The 17,384-nt window shown below is 49.4% G+C and overlaps 1 protein-coding gene and 1 long non-coding RNA gene across 10 annotated transcripts in view; one reads left to right on the forward strand and one right to left on the reverse strand.

Moving 5' to 3' along the window:
* ZNF335 (zinc finger protein 335) overlaps positions 1-5,985 on the reverse strand; it is a 19,501-nt gene extending 13,516 nt beyond the window's left edge. For 2 of the 7 annotated variants that reach the window (XM_036322968.1, XM_036322964.1), the window contains exons 1-6: positions 4,972-5,203; positions 3,406-3,646; positions 2,492-2,569; positions 1,941-2,246; positions 1,703-1,840; positions 962-1,108 (exon numbers count right to left, since the gene is read on the reverse strand). In XM_036322968.1, the coding sequence (XP_036178861.1) occupies positions 962-1,108; positions 1,703-1,840; positions 1,941-2,246; positions 2,492-2,569; positions 3,406-3,646; positions 4,972-5,172 (1,111 nt within the window). In that variant the 5' untranslated portion in view covers positions 5,173-5,203. Of the gene's footprint in view, positions 1-961; positions 1,109-1,702; positions 1,841-1,940; positions 2,247-2,491; positions 2,570-3,405; positions 3,647-4,971; positions 5,204-5,879 lie in introns of those variants that run through there. The other 5 variants (XM_036322970.1, XM_036322967.1, XM_036322965.1 and 2 more) reach the window with 5 other exon arrangements.
* A 109-nt stretch (positions 5,986-6,094) lies between these two features.
* On the forward strand, positions 6,095-11,125 carry LOC118663409. 3 transcript variants are annotated; one of them, XR_004970033.1, is made up of 5 exons: positions 6,095-6,414; positions 7,491-7,628; positions 8,605-8,759; positions 9,692-9,794; positions 10,312-11,125. It is a non-coding gene; the product is annotated as an uncharacterized LOC118663409 (long non-coding RNA). The 3 variants fall into 3 exon arrangements; XR_004970031.1 differs by lacking the exons at positions 9,692-9,794; positions 10,312-11,125 and having other exon boundaries at positions 8,605-9,684; XR_004970032.1 differs by lacking the exons at positions 9,692-9,794; positions 10,312-11,125 and having other exon boundaries at positions 6,095-6,336; positions 8,605-9,684.
* The last annotated feature ends 6,259 nt before the right edge of the window (positions 11,126-17,384 follow it).

Genomic DNA, 17,384 nt, shown 5'->3' on the forward strand with positions numbered 1-17,384 from the left:
TTCAGCTCTGTCACTGACTTGCTGTGTATCTTTAGGCAAAGCCAGTCCCTCTCTGTGTCTCATTTTCCCCATTTGGCAAATGAAGATGGTAATTGCTTATCTAGTGACCTCATGAGAACATTCTAGTCCGGGAAGCAACAGCAGCCCTTTAACATTGGTTTCTCTAGGGTGGCTGGAGGGCAGACAGGAGTGTTATATATTCAAACACATCAATAGCTCAATACAATGTTTTAAAAATTGAAAATGATACGGATAATGCTGGTAACATTCTGTTTCTTAATTGGGGTGCTAGGTTATACAGGTGTGTTCACTTTGAAAATTCACTGAGTTATGCACTTTAGTTGTGCTTTTCCAAACATATATCTCAGTAAAAAGTTATTTTAAAAAGAGACTAAAAAATAAAACAATTTCTTCCAAACTGCATGTACAGAGACAGCTACCATGTGCCTTTTTCTGTATATTTATGCCTCAAAGCAATCCTAAGACAGGTGCCGTCACCTGCATTTACAAAAAGGGGATTCGAGAGGCGAAGTAACATGCTACAGGTCACACAGCCAGTAAATGGCAGAGCTGGCATGAATGGCCATGAGGTGCCCCAGGCTGTGATGCTCTAAGCTTGTGCTCCTTGGACAGTCTCAGGCCTCAACTTTGTTGTTATTTCAATAATAATACTTAAAACTTATCTTATTAGTTCAGCTATAAAGACTCAACCTCCTCCTGCTCTGTGACAACGTACCACCGAACAGTCTTTTCATGAAGCTGAGGTACCTTTTCTTAACTCGGGGTTTCTCAAGCCTGGTCTCAGAGGGATTTCCCCTTTATCAGGAGGCCAGCCGGCCACCCTGATTTGAGCCATGCTGCTCTGCACAGTACACTGTCGCCAGGACTCCACAGGGGCAAGCAGGGAAAGAGGTCACCCCTCAGCCTCACCCTCAAGGCCCCTTCCACAACCAAGTCTCACCCTCTGGGAGGTCTGAGGGCTCCAGGCAAGGCAGCTTCCGGGGCCGGCCAGGCCTCCTTCGGGGTCTCAGTGTGCTGGGAGTGGGGCGCTGGGGCCGCAGCTGTCGACCACGGGGCTCATCCTCTGCTGGATTGTAGTCACTATCCTCTGTGGGGACAGTGAGAGAAGGTGGGCATCATGCTGGACCCACCCTTTCAGCTCTGATCCCTTGCCCTGCTGCCCCGGAAAGAAGCCCACTTCCCCATCCCTGCCCACTCCTCCTTCATGCCCACCAGTGATGCCTCCTCCAGACAGCCCTGGCCAGTGTAGCTCAGCAGTTAGTGTCAGCCTGTTTTGATTGCTGGTTGCCTGTTCATGTTCATTCCCCAGCCCATCTCTCTCACACCGATGTTTCTTCTCCCCCTCTCCCCCAATTCTCTCTAAAAATCAATGGAAGAACTATCCTCAGGGGAGATTAACCAAAAAATATGTCCACAAAAAAGAAAAGTACATATGTGGTTTGCATTCTACTTCTGTTGGATAAATGTGGCCCTCTTAGTTGTGGTTGGTGCTTTTTCAGTGCACAGCCTACACAACTACACACACAGGTTCTGATCCCAGCACCCAACTCCTGTCTTATACGGAAGCACCTGTGGCTGTGTCTGTGCCAATTCTGTTTTCCTGGCTCTCCATGAGGGCCAGAGGAGCCCAGTATTTGTTGATGGGGGTGGAGGTAGCAGACCTGGGAGCCATGTGGCCTACCCTCTAGGTCATCAATGGCACCAGCATCTACAATGTCATCATCGTCTTCCTCCTCTGGTGCCTCTTCCTCTTGGGTCTTGGTCGAGGTACCCCACTTCCGTGGACGTCCCTTCTTACCAGCTGCTGCTGCTGCTGCTGCTTGGGGGATGGGGGGAGGTAAGACAAGCTTCCATGTCTGCCTCTCAGCACCCCATCCCCACCTATGCAGTCCCAGCCAGGTAGGCTGCTATCAACGTACCTGGACGGAAGTGCCGCTCCCGCATATGGCGTAATAGTGTGGCCTTAGTGCTACTCCGGTACTGGCACATCTTGCACTTGAACTGCTGTACTACCACTACCTCCATCATGGCCTCCAGGCTCTGTAGATCTGGCTCCTCAGTGCCAGAGGCTGGGGGAGGCTGTGCTGGGGAGCTGGGTGAACCCCGTGCCTCCTCAGATGGCTCCAGGCATGTGGATGTGGATGTAGGGCCGTCGGCCAGGGCCTCAATGGCTGCCAGGCTGTGGACTAGGGTGGAAGTGGACATTGGCGATGCTATGGAGGCACCTGGGGGTTGGTGAGGGAATCAGAGGGAAAGGAAATGGAGGGGCAGGCTGGCCATGAGCTACAGCTGTCCCTCTCAGGCAGGCCCAGGGATCCTAGAACCCAGCTCCCTACAAGAGTAACTGGGGAAACTGAGGCGAAGAGCAGTGGCTGAACTGGCCAGATCACACAGTGAGTTTGTGGCTAAGCCTTCCTCTCCTAGTCCAGCCCACTGCAGGGCTTCCTGGGTCTGGAGCCTGGCGTCTTACCATCATCTGGTCCCTGCAGGATCAGGTACTGTGTGGTCTCGGCCCCACCATCCTCAGCACTGGTTACAGTTATGCAGCCTAGATAGAGATGTGGGGAGGGAATTCCCAGCTGACAATGACAATTGTCATTGCCCACATTCATTCTGGCTCACCTGTGTGACCTCACACCAGCTGCATCATCCCTCTGAGCCTCAGATGCCTACCCCCTCCCCATCCACCCAGGGCAGGGCTATTGGAAAGCCTGGTTTGTATGCCATGATGACCTACAGTCATACAGATGCCATGGCTATCCCAGCTGCCTCACCTTTGACCACTAAACCTGGAGTCCCCCTCCTTCCTCTCTGACCCGCCCCAAGGTTAAGGCCCACTTCCAGCCCCAGTTCCTCGGGGCTGGCTTTCCAGACCATCCAGGGCTTTTCCTTTACACGCATCGTTAACAGCAGGTACCGTTTGGGAAATCATGAGCTCTGGAATCAGACCGTCTGAGCTCATGGCCCAACAGTTGCTAGCGACAGTGGGTAAATTATTTTACATCCTCTGTTCCTCAGCTTTCTCATCTATACTGCAAGGATCATAATAGCACCTGCGTTTCGGGGTTCCTGGGAAGATGAATGAGCTACTGAATGTGAAGTGTTTAGAGCAGACCTCAGTATAAAGTTAGGTGTTACTGTTTCTGTATTTAAGGAGCACTTATTACACGCCAGACACTATGCGAGCAACTTGACCGTGCTGCCTCATTAAATCCTCGCACCATTTCACCGCCATGAGGCAGGAGCTACTGTTGCCATGTGGCACATTCGGAGTGGGAGAGTTATTTTCCCGCGTCTGCGCAGCTGGGATAAGCAGAGACGCTTCTTCTGGACTCTGCGGGGAAGCCCCAGCGGGCTGACTCTGCCACCCTCTCCCCGACTTACTCTGGATGAGGTCTGGCCCGATGGTGGACTCGATGATCTTGTCAAAGGCTGAGCCCAGGTCTGAGGAAGAAGCCGTGCAGTCGGACACCAGCATGTTGGGGTCTGGGAGTGCACTGGAGTGCACCAGAGTTTGGGGGCCACCTGTCACCCCTGCCACTGGCCCATGGGACACAGAAGATGAATCAGGGAGGTAGCCATGGGGCAGGGGGTCCGTGCTTGAGCTGCTCTCAGATACCTCCTCCTGGGGGATAGGAAACAGGGAAAGAGGGTGTTTAGGAGCCAGGGATGGGGCAGGGCAGGCTGCCGCCTGCTAGGTAGAGCTCCTAGGCCCAAGGACATGGTGAGCAGTTACCTACACCCTCAGCCCCACTGAGTACTAGTGAGAGAAGCCCTCTGGTTGCAGAGCTCCCCAAGAACAAGCCCCAGGCACCTGGCTCTGGTCAGATGAAGGGCCCCATATACCCCACACAACAGCGAGGCACAGCTATTTCCATGGCACTTCTGAATAAGCTATTCCCACAGCCTGAAAGGCTTCCCAGCATCACACCATAGCTACATCCTACCCAGCCTGCTCCCCGCCATTTAGCTGGTACCTCCGCTTGGAAGCTGACCCTGACCTGAAGGCCAAGGTAGGACCTCTCCGTCTTCAGTGCTGCAGTCGCCTGTGTCCCCACCTCACATCACTATTGACTGTGTAGTCTAACACCTCCCAGGTCTGACTGTACCCTCTGTAAGGGCTGGGACCACATCTGTCTTGTTCCTGCTGTATCACCAGGATCCAACCCAAGCTGGGCACATGGTGGGCCTATCTCTGCTGAATTCATGAAACGCTGGACCCCAAAGGGGGGCCATTGTTGTGCACCTCTATAATGTGATGTCTTGAAATTGGTCACTGTCTTGCAGATAACAACAGTAATGGCTAATACTTGAGTGTTTATCATGTGCTAAGCACTGTTTTAATAGCTTTGCAAATGTTAATTCATTTAATCCCTACAAAAACCCTATTGAGGTAGGTATGTTCATCATTCCCATTTTACAGATGAGAAAACTGAGATCGAGAAACTGGGCAGCTGGCTGAAGGTCACAGTTGGAAGGGGGCTAGGGAGTGGCCGCGCCGGGAGGAAATGGTCTTACAAAGTGTTTCCAAGAGCATGTCTGGCGGGAGCGCAAAACAGAGCCCGCTCAGAAGCAGGTATTCCTGCTCCGTTCTACAGACAGGCAGACTGAGGCGCAAAGAGGTGCTCCGTAAACAGGAGGCAGCGGCAAGACGTGAACCAGGAGACCCGTCCCCCAAAGAGCGAGGACGGCGGGTCAGACCACAGCCTCCAGTGGGTCCTGACTCTGCCAGCACTCGGTGCCCCGGATTGCTTTTCTGCACGATGTGGGAGAGTGCTATGTGCTCTACAAGGTCTGCGGTGGAAACGAGCAAGCCCACGTTAGGGACTCCCGGTCCACCCAAACCACATGCTCCTCACAAGCTGGCCTCGCCGGCTGCCTCCCCCCGGCTGCCGGGCTCGGCGGCCCCGGGTCCCCGCCGCCACCCACGCCGGCCAGCACGGCCCATACCCGAGAGCGGCTGCCGCGGTCCGAGCTCTGCCCCACTTCCGAGTCGTCGGCCTCCGCCGGCCCCGGGGCTGCCGCGGCGTCGCTGCTGTCGGCGGACACGGCTTCCGAGGTGCCCACACCCAAGCCGCTCTCAGAGGGCTCCTCGGGCCGGCCGGGCCCCGGGCCCGCGTCACTACTGCTCTCCACCTCGTTTTCCTCCATGGGCTCGGGGGGCCGCCCGACCAGGGTGCGCGAGGTCCGGGGCCTTCACTCTGAGAGAAGAGGTGACAGGTGGGCCCCGTCACTGCCGCCGGCAACCACGGCCCACCCAGCGGCCCCCGTGCGCCCATTGCGCTGACGAACAGACTGAGTCTACGACCGGGCGGGTCTTTCTCGTGTGTAGAGAGGGAAGCTTCGGGAAAACGGGACCGAGAAGCCTTGCTTCCCAGCTCAGGGCCCTTCCCCATCCCCGGGAGGGTGGTCAATGGCGGGATAACCCTTCTCTTCTCCCCTCCACGATTCTCTCGGTGTGGGTCGCTCTAAGGGTCCCGTCAGGGCTCAGTGGTTCCGCCCTTCGGCATTCCGAGTTCCCCCGGGTGCAGGGTCGGTGGTACAGCCCGCAGGCCCCCTTGGTCAGTGGCTCGCTCCCCCTTCCCCTACTTCCTTGCGGAGGGGGCTGACAGCTACGGTCCCGGGGCCTGGCGACTCGGGGCTGTCCCCGGCGCTGCCTGCGCTCCAGGCCCGACGCCATCTTGTGGCGGCGCCAGGTTTCCGCTCAGGCAACTGCGAGAGCGACCAAAGGGCCTGGGACCCCAGGGCCCTGTTCGGACAGCCCCGCCGGCCGGGACCTTGCCGCCGGGTATTCCCGCAGTGTGGGCCCACTTCACGGCAGGGTGCAGTGGGGTGGCCTGACTCTACCCGACGCTCACCTGACACTTCCGTGGCCGCGTTTCTCTCCGACTCCGGCATCGACGAGGTCGCCATCTTATTTTGCCTGCTGCGGAGGGACCCATCGGCCTAGCTTGAGCCGGAACTACTTCCTACGGCGACCTGGGGAAAGACCGGTTTCCAGTGTGCCGGAAGGTGTCCCTGAGGCCACAAAGTCATAGTTGAGTCTGGAGAGGGGCTAGGGTTTATTTGTGGCCTAGTATGGGTGACGGAGCCCGCTACGGGTCGGGGGACTACTTCCTCTCTTGGTGGAGGGTTACAAAGGGAGCGATACGTCCCACTGCTGGGTTCCTACCTTGGGCCGCAGAGTTGGGCGCGGCGAAGGCCGCCCTGCTGCCCGGGGGCGTGGCTCCCAGTGGCTGACCACGCCTTTCCCGGAACCGCTCAGAAAAGCTTGCAGCGACCGGGAGGTTTTGACTTGGAGGTGGAGAAATAAGTGTTAGCAGTCATTTTTCCTGGCTCTTGCCGGTTACTGAATACTCTCACCGAACTAGTAATCGCATCCTTCTCGATTAGGTTTGATGGGTCTTGGCAGATGGGGAACTTGTAATTCCTGTTGTGCAGATGGGGGCACTGAGGTCCTGGGATGGGATGTGGCTGGTCCAAGGTCACTTCAAGTAAAAGGATTTGGGAGGCAAGTCCCAACGAGTTGGGGAAATGGAGAGGATTCCGTACTTGGCCCTTAGTGAGCTTTGCATAATGCAGTAGTCCCCCCTCCTTCCCCAGTGTCTTGCTTTCCAAGGTTTCAGTTACCCAGGGTTAACTGTGGTCTGAAAATATTAAATGGAAAATTCCAGAAATCAGCAGCTCACAAGCTTTAAATTGCACGCTGTTCTGAGGAGTGTGAGAGAATCTTGTACCATCCAGTTCCTTCCCGGGATGGGGGTCATTCCTGTGCTGAGCATCCACCCTGTATCTATGACACCTCCCTTTTAGTCACTCAGTGGCCCTCCCAATGATCAGATCAGTTATCAGAGAGGGAGGCCATGTCCCATAGCTTTTATTGCAATATATTGTCATAATTGTTTCCATCTTATTATTTATTGTTGTTAAGATCTTACTTGCCTAATTTATACACTAAATTACCTTTATCATAGGTGTGTATGTGTAGGTAATTTACATGACCTATGTCCAGGGTTTCAGGCAGCCACTGGGAGGAGTCTTGGAACTATCCTGCGTGGCTAAGGGGGGCGGGGGGTGGGGTCGCCTGCTGTCTATGTTACACTAATCAAGTTGGAGGTCAGGACATGGTCCACAGCCCTCCTCTGCTCAGTGTAGATGGTGTAGATATACGTTTGCAGCCCTTCAGAAAGGTGTGCACCTCCTCCTGATGCCTGAAATGCCCTCTTTGGCCCTACCCTCTGTTTAAGACTTTTTAGCATTTTGCAAAGGAGCCCGGTGCCCTGGTTTATCCCTAAGTCTCTTTGTTGCACAACGTATATTCCTCATTTGAAAAATACAATTTTTTGGGGGGGGGGGGGAATCTTAAAAATTTCTTTAAAGAAAATCTATTTAAAAAGATAAAGGGTGTTTTGAGCTGTTGTAATTTGTATGCACCTGAGCATGAGGGGGGTTCCCTGGTCCTTTTGTAGGAGCAGGTTTTGGCAGGGTGAATAGAGCATGAGGCCTCTGGATGGACTTGGCTCCCTCTTCTCCTCCTCCTCCCATCTGGCAGGACCAGGCCCCCAGAGGAGCCCTGGAGAGTTGGGTCAACAGTGGCATAATGACAGGTTGGTCTTGCACTCAACTGGTAGTTTTCCAACATCAACCTGATTCCTCATTTCTATAGAGCCCCTCCAACCCACTCCCACCTCATGCTGATAGGATGTGTCCTGCCTCAAAGATGTCATGGTACTCAGTAGTAGTCCCTCAGTACCCATTCCTATCCCTAGTCTAAGGCTCAACCCTGACCTTGGCCTTTGCCAGCAAATCATAAGATTGCAGAACGTTATCATACAGAAGGTAAAAGCCTCATCATGGAACAGAAGAGCCCAAGGTCCAGAGAGGGAAAGCTCATGGTCCAAGGTCATGGCTCCTTGGAAACAGCATATCAGAATGCCTCCATCACAAAGACAAGCAAGCCAGCCCTGGTCTTCTGGCTGCTAATCCAGGGTTCTTCCCAGCAGAACATGCAGTTTGTAGTTCTGGCCTCAGTTTTGATAGGAAGACTTCTAGAAGCAGGGAAGGGCCTCTAGGTCAGAAGGACATTAAAGTATACCTTTTGAGAAAAATGCTGAGGAGAGGAGCCAAGAGGGGAAAACACCCTGTACAAGTGCTTTGTTGTACCATATTATCTAAAGGAAGCGGGGGGCCCAGCCAGTGTGGCTCAGTGGTTGAATGTCGACCTATGAGTCAGGAGGTCACAGTCTGATTCCCGGTCAGAACACATGCCCGGTTGCAGGCTCGATTCCTAGTGTGGGGTGTGCAGGAGGCAGCCAATCTATGATTCTCATTACTGGTGTTTCTATCCTCCTTCCTCTCAGAAATCAACAAAAATATATTTTTAAAAAATACTCTGTACCTAGTCATTTTCTAAGCATTTTATCTATAAGTAAGGGGTGGAGCTGGGATTGAAAGCCAGCAGTCTGGCTCCAAACTCCATGCTTAGAACCCGGTATCATTGCTCATGTAGTAGTAATTATACCTGGGTCTTAGATGATACTTTCCTGAATCAGGCAGAATGGTTACTATTTTTCCTTTTTGCAGGTGGGGAAACTGAAGCCCAGAGAGAACAGCTGAGTGGCTCAAAATCCCACCACAAGTTTCCTAGTGTAAAGCAAGGACTGCGATTCCAGCCCGATCGCCTGCAGCAGATAGTCATCACACAAGCAAATGTTTATTGTGCTCTTACCAAGTACCAGGTACTGCAGTAGGTGCTTTACATGCATTTCTAAACTAATCATCACAACAAGTAGAGATCCTCCTAGGTCTTCTCAGGATTCCCATGTTACAGACAAAGAAACAGAAGCTCAAGAGAAATGAAATGGCTTGTCTGAGGTCATGCATTTGCTGGCCAGCAGATCTGGGGTTCAAACCCTGGTGCCCTGACTCCCAGTCCCGTGCTTCTGCCTTTGTGCTAGATGCCACAGGAGGGTAGCAGAGCGGAGAGCAGGCAGTCAGCAGGTGGCTGCTCTGGGATTCATCTCTACCTTCTCTCACCCTGCCACTGCCATCTATGAGTTTAGCTAAACCTGTGCTTAAAACTGTACCACCACTTGGGATAATGAGCCGCATAAGTTGACTCCCCATGGTGTAAATTAAAGCTTCCTTTAATCTGTTCTAAATCTTTCTCTTTCAGTATTGGAGGGGATAGGGGGTGGTGGCAAAAGACCCTAGGACAAGAACAGTTGGATTCAGAAAACAGTCTATAGTCCAAATAGTGTTTGCTTGTGATGGCAATTCCTGAGACACAAACAGCAGGTGACATTTATGTAAACATCTCATCTGAGCGTTACAGAGGCATGAGAGTAAGCAGCGCCTGGATTTTCGTGTCTTTTAATCTGTATTGTTTCCTATATTCCCACTTAACACAGTTTATAGTCACAAGTAAGCTACTAGATACTTACTCGTTAAATGAATGAACCCCCACTCTATAGACAAGGAAACAGAAACGCAATAGCAGGGATCTAGCTAGGAAAATAAGACTATGCCAGACGATTCTGGGAAGAGGGAATCTAATATGGAGACTTAGTTACAAAGTTGGTGGGGAGAAAGAACAACCAGGAGAAGTTGAGGCAAATTTGAGATTAGTAACTCAGGAAGCCACAACCTTCCCTGTGTCTGATCTATAAAGGGAGGAGATGGCATTTCCAAGACCAAGAACTGGGGCCACCCAGGAGCTAAAACCACAGAGGAAACACTGTCGCTGCTGAAGCCACCCCCGCCCTCAAAATGAGGTACAGTGAAACAAAATGAGCTATAATTAGCATCGGCTAATTGATACAAACAATAGTTAAATTAAGTTCCTATAACGAAATGAAGTTGAATGAAGTGACTATTCAAGGACCTGCTGTGTATGAAACAGGGTCTTGTCTTATTTAATACTGAAGGCTATTACCAAGAACAGTTACTGGTACATAGTAGGTGCTCAGTTAGTCTCCAGCCATTGACCAAGGAGTTATATATGATACTGTTATTCTGCCTGTGAGCCCAGGGCTTGTCTACCCTTTCCCTCTGCCCCAGGCACAACAGAGGATGTGTGTTCTACACTCACCCAACTCTGGCTCAGAGACCTCTCATACAGCTCAAGGGACCATCTTGGAGGGGACGGTGGTGACTTCTGGGCCTGTGAGGAGGGGGCATGCACAGCAGATGAGAGTCTGCAGCACAGAACTAGCAAAGGGAGCTAACATTTACTCAGCACCCACTGTGTACCAGATGCTGTATATACTTTATTGCATTTTATTCTCACAGGAGCCTGCAAAGTACAGATCATTTTCCCCATATTAGAAGTGATGAAATGGGAGTTCAAGGAGGTGAGGATGTTTGTCCAGCTGGATTTCAACCTTGAATTGTCTGGCTCCAACATCTTGCTCCTTCCAAGATACCAGCTGCCTCCTACTGAGGGCAGGGGAATGGAATCTGACTTCCATGTCATACAGAAAGCTCCAGGAGCCAATGCTGAGGCCCGGTTTCAGATGAGTGACAGCTTGAGAACACAACTTTGACAGCTGTGCTGAGACTGGCCTGGAAGCAAGTGGTGCTAAACTCACATTCCTAGGAACAGGAGCTGTGATCATAAAGATAAGAGATGGCCAGGGGCTGCAGCAGGGAGCTGCAGAGGTGCTGGGCCCTGAACAGAATGTCCTTGGGCTCTACTCCCAACAGGAAAAGCTCCCTACTAACTGGCTCTGTGACCTTGAGCAAGTCATTCAACCATCTCAGATCAATGCCCTAACTTGTCACAGGGTCACCATGCCTGCTGGGTTGCCATGGAATTACATCAGATAATGCAAGGAGACAGAACTGGGGCAAGTCTGGGCCAGGGCTCCAATACTAATTAGATGTATGATCTGAGGCAAGTCGCTTCACCTCCCTGAGCCTCAGTGTTCCCAGCTGTGTAACAGGCAGAGTACATGCCCCAAATTGCCATGAGAATGCAGTGATTGAAAGCATGGGCTCTGCTCTAGCCGGTTTGGCTCAGTAGAGTGTCTGCCTTCGGACCAAAAAGTCCCGGGTTCAATTCCGGTCACAGGCACGTACCTTGGTTGCTGGCTCCTCCCTGGCCTGGGCCCTGGGGGCTGGTGCAGGAGACAAGCAATCAGTGTGTTTCTCTCACATTGATGTTTCTCTCGGTCTTTCCCTCTCTCTTCTACTCTCCCTAAAAAAAAAAAGGAAAAATATCCTTGGGTGAGGATTAACTACCTAAATAACTAAATAACTAAAAGCATAGGCTCTGGCCAGTGTGGCTCGGTTGGTTGGAGCATCGTCCTGTGCCCTGAAGGTTCTCAGGTTTGATTCCTGGTCAGGGCACATACCTAGGCTTTTTAAAAAATAGATTTTTACTGATTTCAGAGAGGAAGGGAGAGGGAGAGATAGAAACATCAATGATGAGAGAGAATCATTGATTGGCTGTCTCCTGCATGCCCCCTACTGGGGATCGAGCCCCAAACCCAGGCATGTGCCCTGACCTAGAATCTAACTGGTGACCTCCTGGTTCATGGGTTGACATTCAACCACTGAGCCACACCTGCTGGGCTGTTTCAGTTTCAATCCCAGTTGATCCCTGGTGTATACAGGAGGCAACTAATCAATGTCTGTCTGTCTGTCTTTCTCTCATTCCTCCTTCCTTCCTCTCTAAAATTGATTAAAAAACAAAAAAGCATGGGCTCTGGAGTGTAATTGCCTGGGTTCAAATCATGGTTGTGACAGGCTGTGAGCTGTGAGCCTTTGATTGATCTCTCTGTGCCTCAGTTTCCTCCTTTGTAAAATGGGGGTGAACATAAGCACACTCACATCATGAGTTGTGATGATCAAATGATATAGGCAGTCAACAGAAAGAGCACAGAGCAGTTCCTGGACCAGTAAGCTCTGGGTCACTGTGAGAAGTCATTAGCCTTGGGACTGGCATCTGATAGCAACTAGAGCTGCAGGCACCCCTTTAAATGCTAATCTTCAAAGCAGGCCTATGAGGTAGGTAACATTACTGCCCCATTTTATTCATGAGGAACTGAGTTATTCAGCAGTCCACTGATTTGCCTGAGGTCACACAATGATCAGAGAATAAACTAGGATTTGAGCCGGGCAGTTTCTCAACCACACACTCTTTTATCCCTAATAAAGATTCCATAGAGAGTCTGTTATGTGAGAACACTTTCTGAGAGCAGAATAGATGGCAATTTGCGTCCAAGTGCTACTAAAGGCTGGGGGAAAGGCTGGGTGCTTGTGGCCAGAGATCCAGGGAGGAGGGACAATCTGCTCAGCTTGCGTTTGTATCCAGCAGGGGGCGCCCGCTGCCTTCGCCAGCTCTCCCAGACCTGAACCAGGCTGCTGGGCTGGTGGCCTGCGTAGAGCCAGTCCAGACAGACCTTGGAGACACAAGGAGGGATAGCAGAAAGTGACAGGGTTGGCCTGTGCAAAGCCAGGGGCACTCCAAGAGGGGTTTATCCCCCGTGGTTCTTAAAACGAGCTGCCAAGCTGCATCGTGCAGTTTCCAAAAGATGCAGACGCTTCAGCCCACCTGGCCCCTCCTCCCACATCAGAATCTTCTGAGTGAGGCATCAGGGATCTGAAACTTAAAACTTTGAGGGCATGCTGTAAGGGAGAGAAAATGATCAAACTGGAGCTATAGATATTACCATAGATAATGCTCAAAAATGTAATGTTGAGGGGAAAAGCAAGTTGTCAAAATGCATAGAATTTAATGTGCTTATAGGAGAGGAGGGAGGAGAGTCCAAGGCAAAAATACAAATGGCTGCCTTTTCCCATCTGAATCGCACCCTCATGCTTCCTTTTGTGTGCGGGCACTCCAGCGAAGGTTCAGCTCCACTTACTCCCCACCCTACCTCTCCCCAAAAGGTCACCCCTTGGCCTAGGGTGCACACTTAGGTAGATGGCTCACCCTCAGGAGGGTGCACCCTGGAGAAAGTCCCGCTTAGGCACTGCATAGCGCTGGAGGCTGTTTGGGCCTGGAGTTCTGGGGTCCAGAGTAACCTGCCTGTGGTCTACAAGAGGCTCACAGACTCCATGTGTGCATGTTCCCTTGGAGTCCTTGTCCCATGAGGGCACAGACAGAGAAGGGCCAGGAGGAGACCCCTCTAAAACTCAGGGTCCAAGACCCGACTTGCCTGGGTCTAAGAACTATACTGTATAGATGAACATTATTTATATAAAGAATAAAACATGCAAAACAATATGCTGTCTATTGATAGATAAGGAAGTTATAAAAGATTTTTAAAAAATATTTTTACTGACTTCAGAGAGGAAGAGAGAGATCGAAACATCAATGATGAGAGAGAATCATAGATGGGCTGCCTCCTGCATGCCCCCTACTGGGGATGGAGCCCACAATCCAGGCATGTGCCCTTGATCAGAATCAAACCTGGGATCCTTCAGTCCACAAGCCAATGCTCTACCCACTGAGAAAAACTGTCTTGAGCTAAAAGATTTTTTTTAAATGCATGGGAATAAAAACATGCATGTCTGGCTCTCTGTCATGTGAAAACAAAGCAAGAAGGAGGCTGCCTGCAAGCCAGAAAGAGAGCCCTCACTGAAACCCGAGCATACTGGCATCCTGAGCTCTGACTTATAGTTTCTGGAACTGTGAGAAATAAATTTCTGTTGTTTAAGTAAATAACAGCAAAAAACAAACAGATGAACAAAAATGGATATCTGATAACATCAAATTCAGAATGGTGTTACCTCTAGGGAGGGGATGGGGAGTGAGGTTGCAGAAAGATGTACAGGGGTCTTCAAGTTGTGTCTGTCATGTTAAATTATTTAATACTAGAGGCCCGGTGTATGAAATTCATGCACTTGGGGTGGGAGGAGGGGGTCCCTCAGTGTGGCCTGTGCCCTCTCAGTCCAGGAGGCCCGTGATCAATTGCCCAAAGAGGTAGGCCCCGCCCATCCACTGCAGCCCCCAGTTGGTGGCCTGGGCCTCCCTCTTTGGGGCAATCGTAGAGCCCCCGATTGATTGCCCTGCTGGCTGGTGGCCTGGGCCTCCCTCTGCACAGTAATCATAGGGCAATGGCTGGGCCCCCAACCAATTGCATTACACCTGCCTTGGCTGGTCTGGTGCCAGTAGGTGTCATAGCATGGTCGTCTGGAAGATCGTCCAGACGGTTGTTCTGATGTTCGGCCATTAGGTCGATTTGCATGTTACACTTTTATTATTATAGATGGATGTTGGGAACCTGAGTTTGTTTATTTACTAGAGGCCTGGTGCACGAAATTCATGCACTTGGAAGGGGGTCCCTCAGCCTAGCCTGTGCCCTCTTGCAGTCTGGGAGCCCTCGGGGGATGTCTGACTGATGCGGGGAGCAGGCCTAAGCTGTCAGTCAGACATCCTTAGCGCTGCAGCAGAGGTGGGAGAGGCTCCTGCCACTGCTGCTGCACTCGCCAGCTGTGAACCCAGCTTCTGGTTGAGCGCACTGACCACCAGGGGGCAGCTCCTGCGTTGAGCATCTGCCCCCTGGTGGTCAGTACGCATCATAGCGACCGGTCGTTCTGCCATTCAGTCGATTTGCTTATTAGCCTTTTATTATATGGGATTTTTTTGTTAATCCTTGCCCAAGAATATTTTTCCATTGATTTTGTTTTTTTTAGAGGAGTGGAGGGAGGAAGGGAGAGAAAGAGAAACATCTATTGGTTGCCGCTCCCACATGCCCAGACAGGGAGTGGAAGGGAGGGAGGGAGAGAAAGAGAAACATCGATTGGTTGCCACTCCCACATGCAACCCAGGCACTTGCCCTTGACCAGGAATCGAACCCGAGACCCTTCAGTGTGGGCAGACGCTCTAACCACTGAGCTACTGGCCAGGGCTGTTTCATTATTATCTACACTTTTCCTATGCCTAAGCTATTTCATAATTTAAAAAATTAACCTTAAAAAGTGGTATACATAAGGGTAACATATGTTCGCATTTTAAAAAAATTCAAGAAGGCCCTGACCGGTTTGGCTCAGTGGATAGAGTGTCGGCCTGTGGACTCAAGGGTCCCGGGTTCGATTCCGGTCAAGGGCATGTACCTTGGTTGCGGGCATATCCCCAGTAGGAGGCGTGCAGGAGGCAGCTGATCAATGTTTCTCTCTCATAGATGTTTCTCACTCTCTATCTCTCTCCCCTCCTTTCTGTGGAAAAATCAATAAAATATCTTTTTTAAAAAAATTCAAGAAGTATGAAAAGATATGAAGTTTAGGTAAAAAATCTCTCTCCTTGTCCCCCAATCTTGAGTGTGACTTTCTATACATAACTACTGTTATCGGCTACTTGTGTACCCTCCAGAAAATTTTTAAAGGTCTGCACACACTGGATATATAATACTAAGTGTTGTGGACACCTGTCCCCCCAAACACACCTTTAATAGTTCTTGTCTGAATAGTTTTCCCTAAGCACACATAGATACATCTGAGTAGGATCCACTACCCAGAGATGTACTATATTTAACCAGTTCCCCACTGATGAGCACTTAGGTTGTTTGCTATTATACATAGTGTTGCAAAAAATACCTTTGAACCATATGTTTGCTTGAGTTGCCAGCATAGTACAATGAACACTTATGTAAGTATATCTGTAAGAGAAGGATCTCAGCAGTGAAATTGCTGGGTCAAAAGTTCTGTCCATTTAAATTATTTCCAAATTACATTACCGAAGTTTATACCAATTTACATTCTTACCAATGATAAATGAGGTTGTCTGTTGCTCCATGTCCTTACCAACACCGATTGTTTACCTTTGCCTTATTGATTTGTCAGAACTCTTTGTATATTAGAGAAATGAATTCTTATCTTCCCCTTATGTTAAAATTTTTCCCATTGAGGCACTTAAAGTTTTTTTTTTTTTTATATATTTTTTTATTGATTTTTTATAGAGAGGAAGGGAGAGAGATAGAGAGCTAGAAACATCGATGAGAGAGAAACATCGATCAGCTGCCTCCTGCACATCTCCCACTGGGGATATGCCCGCAACCCAGGTACATGCCCTTGACCGGAATCGAACCTAGGACCTTTCAGTCCGCAGGCCGACGCTCTATCCACTGAGCCAAACCGGTTTTGGCACTTAAAGTTTTTTAAAAGTTGATTTCAAAATTTGTATTCCTATTTATTTTTTTATTGAAGTGAAATTCACATAACATAAAATTAATCATTTAAAAGTGTTTTTTTCCAAGTTCACAATTCAGTAGTATTTAGTACATTCATAATGTTGCACAATCACCACCTCTAACTAGTTCCAAAACATTTTTTATCACCCCAAAAGGAAACCTCACACTCATCAAGCAATCTGTCTTCATCCCCACGCCCCTTCCCATCAAGGCTATTCTTGTTTTGTTGTTTTTGACCATCTGGTTTTACCTAATGAAATGTATGAATCCTTTTTTATAACTGCTTTGCGATTATGTATTGTGCATATAAACTTGCTTCCCCCCACTCTGAGATTATTAAAAAGCAAAAAAAAAATTATTAAATTATTCATAACAGTGAAATCTTAAAACCTGGGAACCACTGTTCCCGATCACCCTCATAGCTTGAGTTCTAGAAGGCAAGCACCTCCACTTGTCTCCATCTCCAGCACCAAGCAAAGTTAGAGAATAAGTATTGAGTAAATGTTTGTTAAAGGCAATTCTTACCTCAAGATTATAAGAAGAAAACACCTTATATTCTCATGATGTCCTTTTAGGGTGTTTTTCCCCTTAATTAAAGTTTCATCCATCTGGAATTTATTTTGGTGAATAGAATGAGGTAGAGGTACAGCTTTATTTTTTTCCAGGTGGCTAGCCAGTTGAACCAACACCATATTGAATAATCTGTCTTCCCCCACTAAATTGAAATGCCACCTTTAGCATATACTAAATTCCCACATGTATTTGGGTCTATTTCTGGACTCCCTATCTTGTCTTCGTGACCTCTCTGTCTGGGATTCTGTATTTTTCAGAACTCCCCGAGGGATTCTGATGTAGCTGATCTGCAGCTGGTGCTGAGCTAGAAGGGCTATGTTTGCGGATTCTTAGCAAAAGGAAGGAAGAGTATCATAAAGTGAAATTTCATTTTAAGGGCCTATCTTTTATTTTGAGATTATGTCCTTACTAGGCCTTTAAATTTTTAAAATGAATGCTGATAATAGATAGTCATTCTGGTTTATTTATTTTTTCAGTACATTTTTTAAGGAGTATAACATACATAGAGAAATGTACACAAATCATATGGGTACAGCTTGATGAATGGCCACTAAGTGAACACCCTGGAACACCTACGGCCGTTGTAACAAAGTACCACAAACCTGGTGGCCTAAAACAACAGAAAGTTATTCTCTTAGTTTTGGAGGAGAGAAG

The sequence above is a fragment of the Myotis myotis genome, unplaced genomic scaffold, assembly GCF_014108235.1.
Source record: "Myotis myotis isolate mMyoMyo1 unplaced genomic scaffold, mMyoMyo1.p scaffold_m19_p_9, whole genome shotgun sequence".
NCBI classification, from domain to species: Eukaryota; Metazoa; Chordata; class Mammalia; order Chiroptera; family Vespertilionidae; genus Myotis; species Myotis myotis.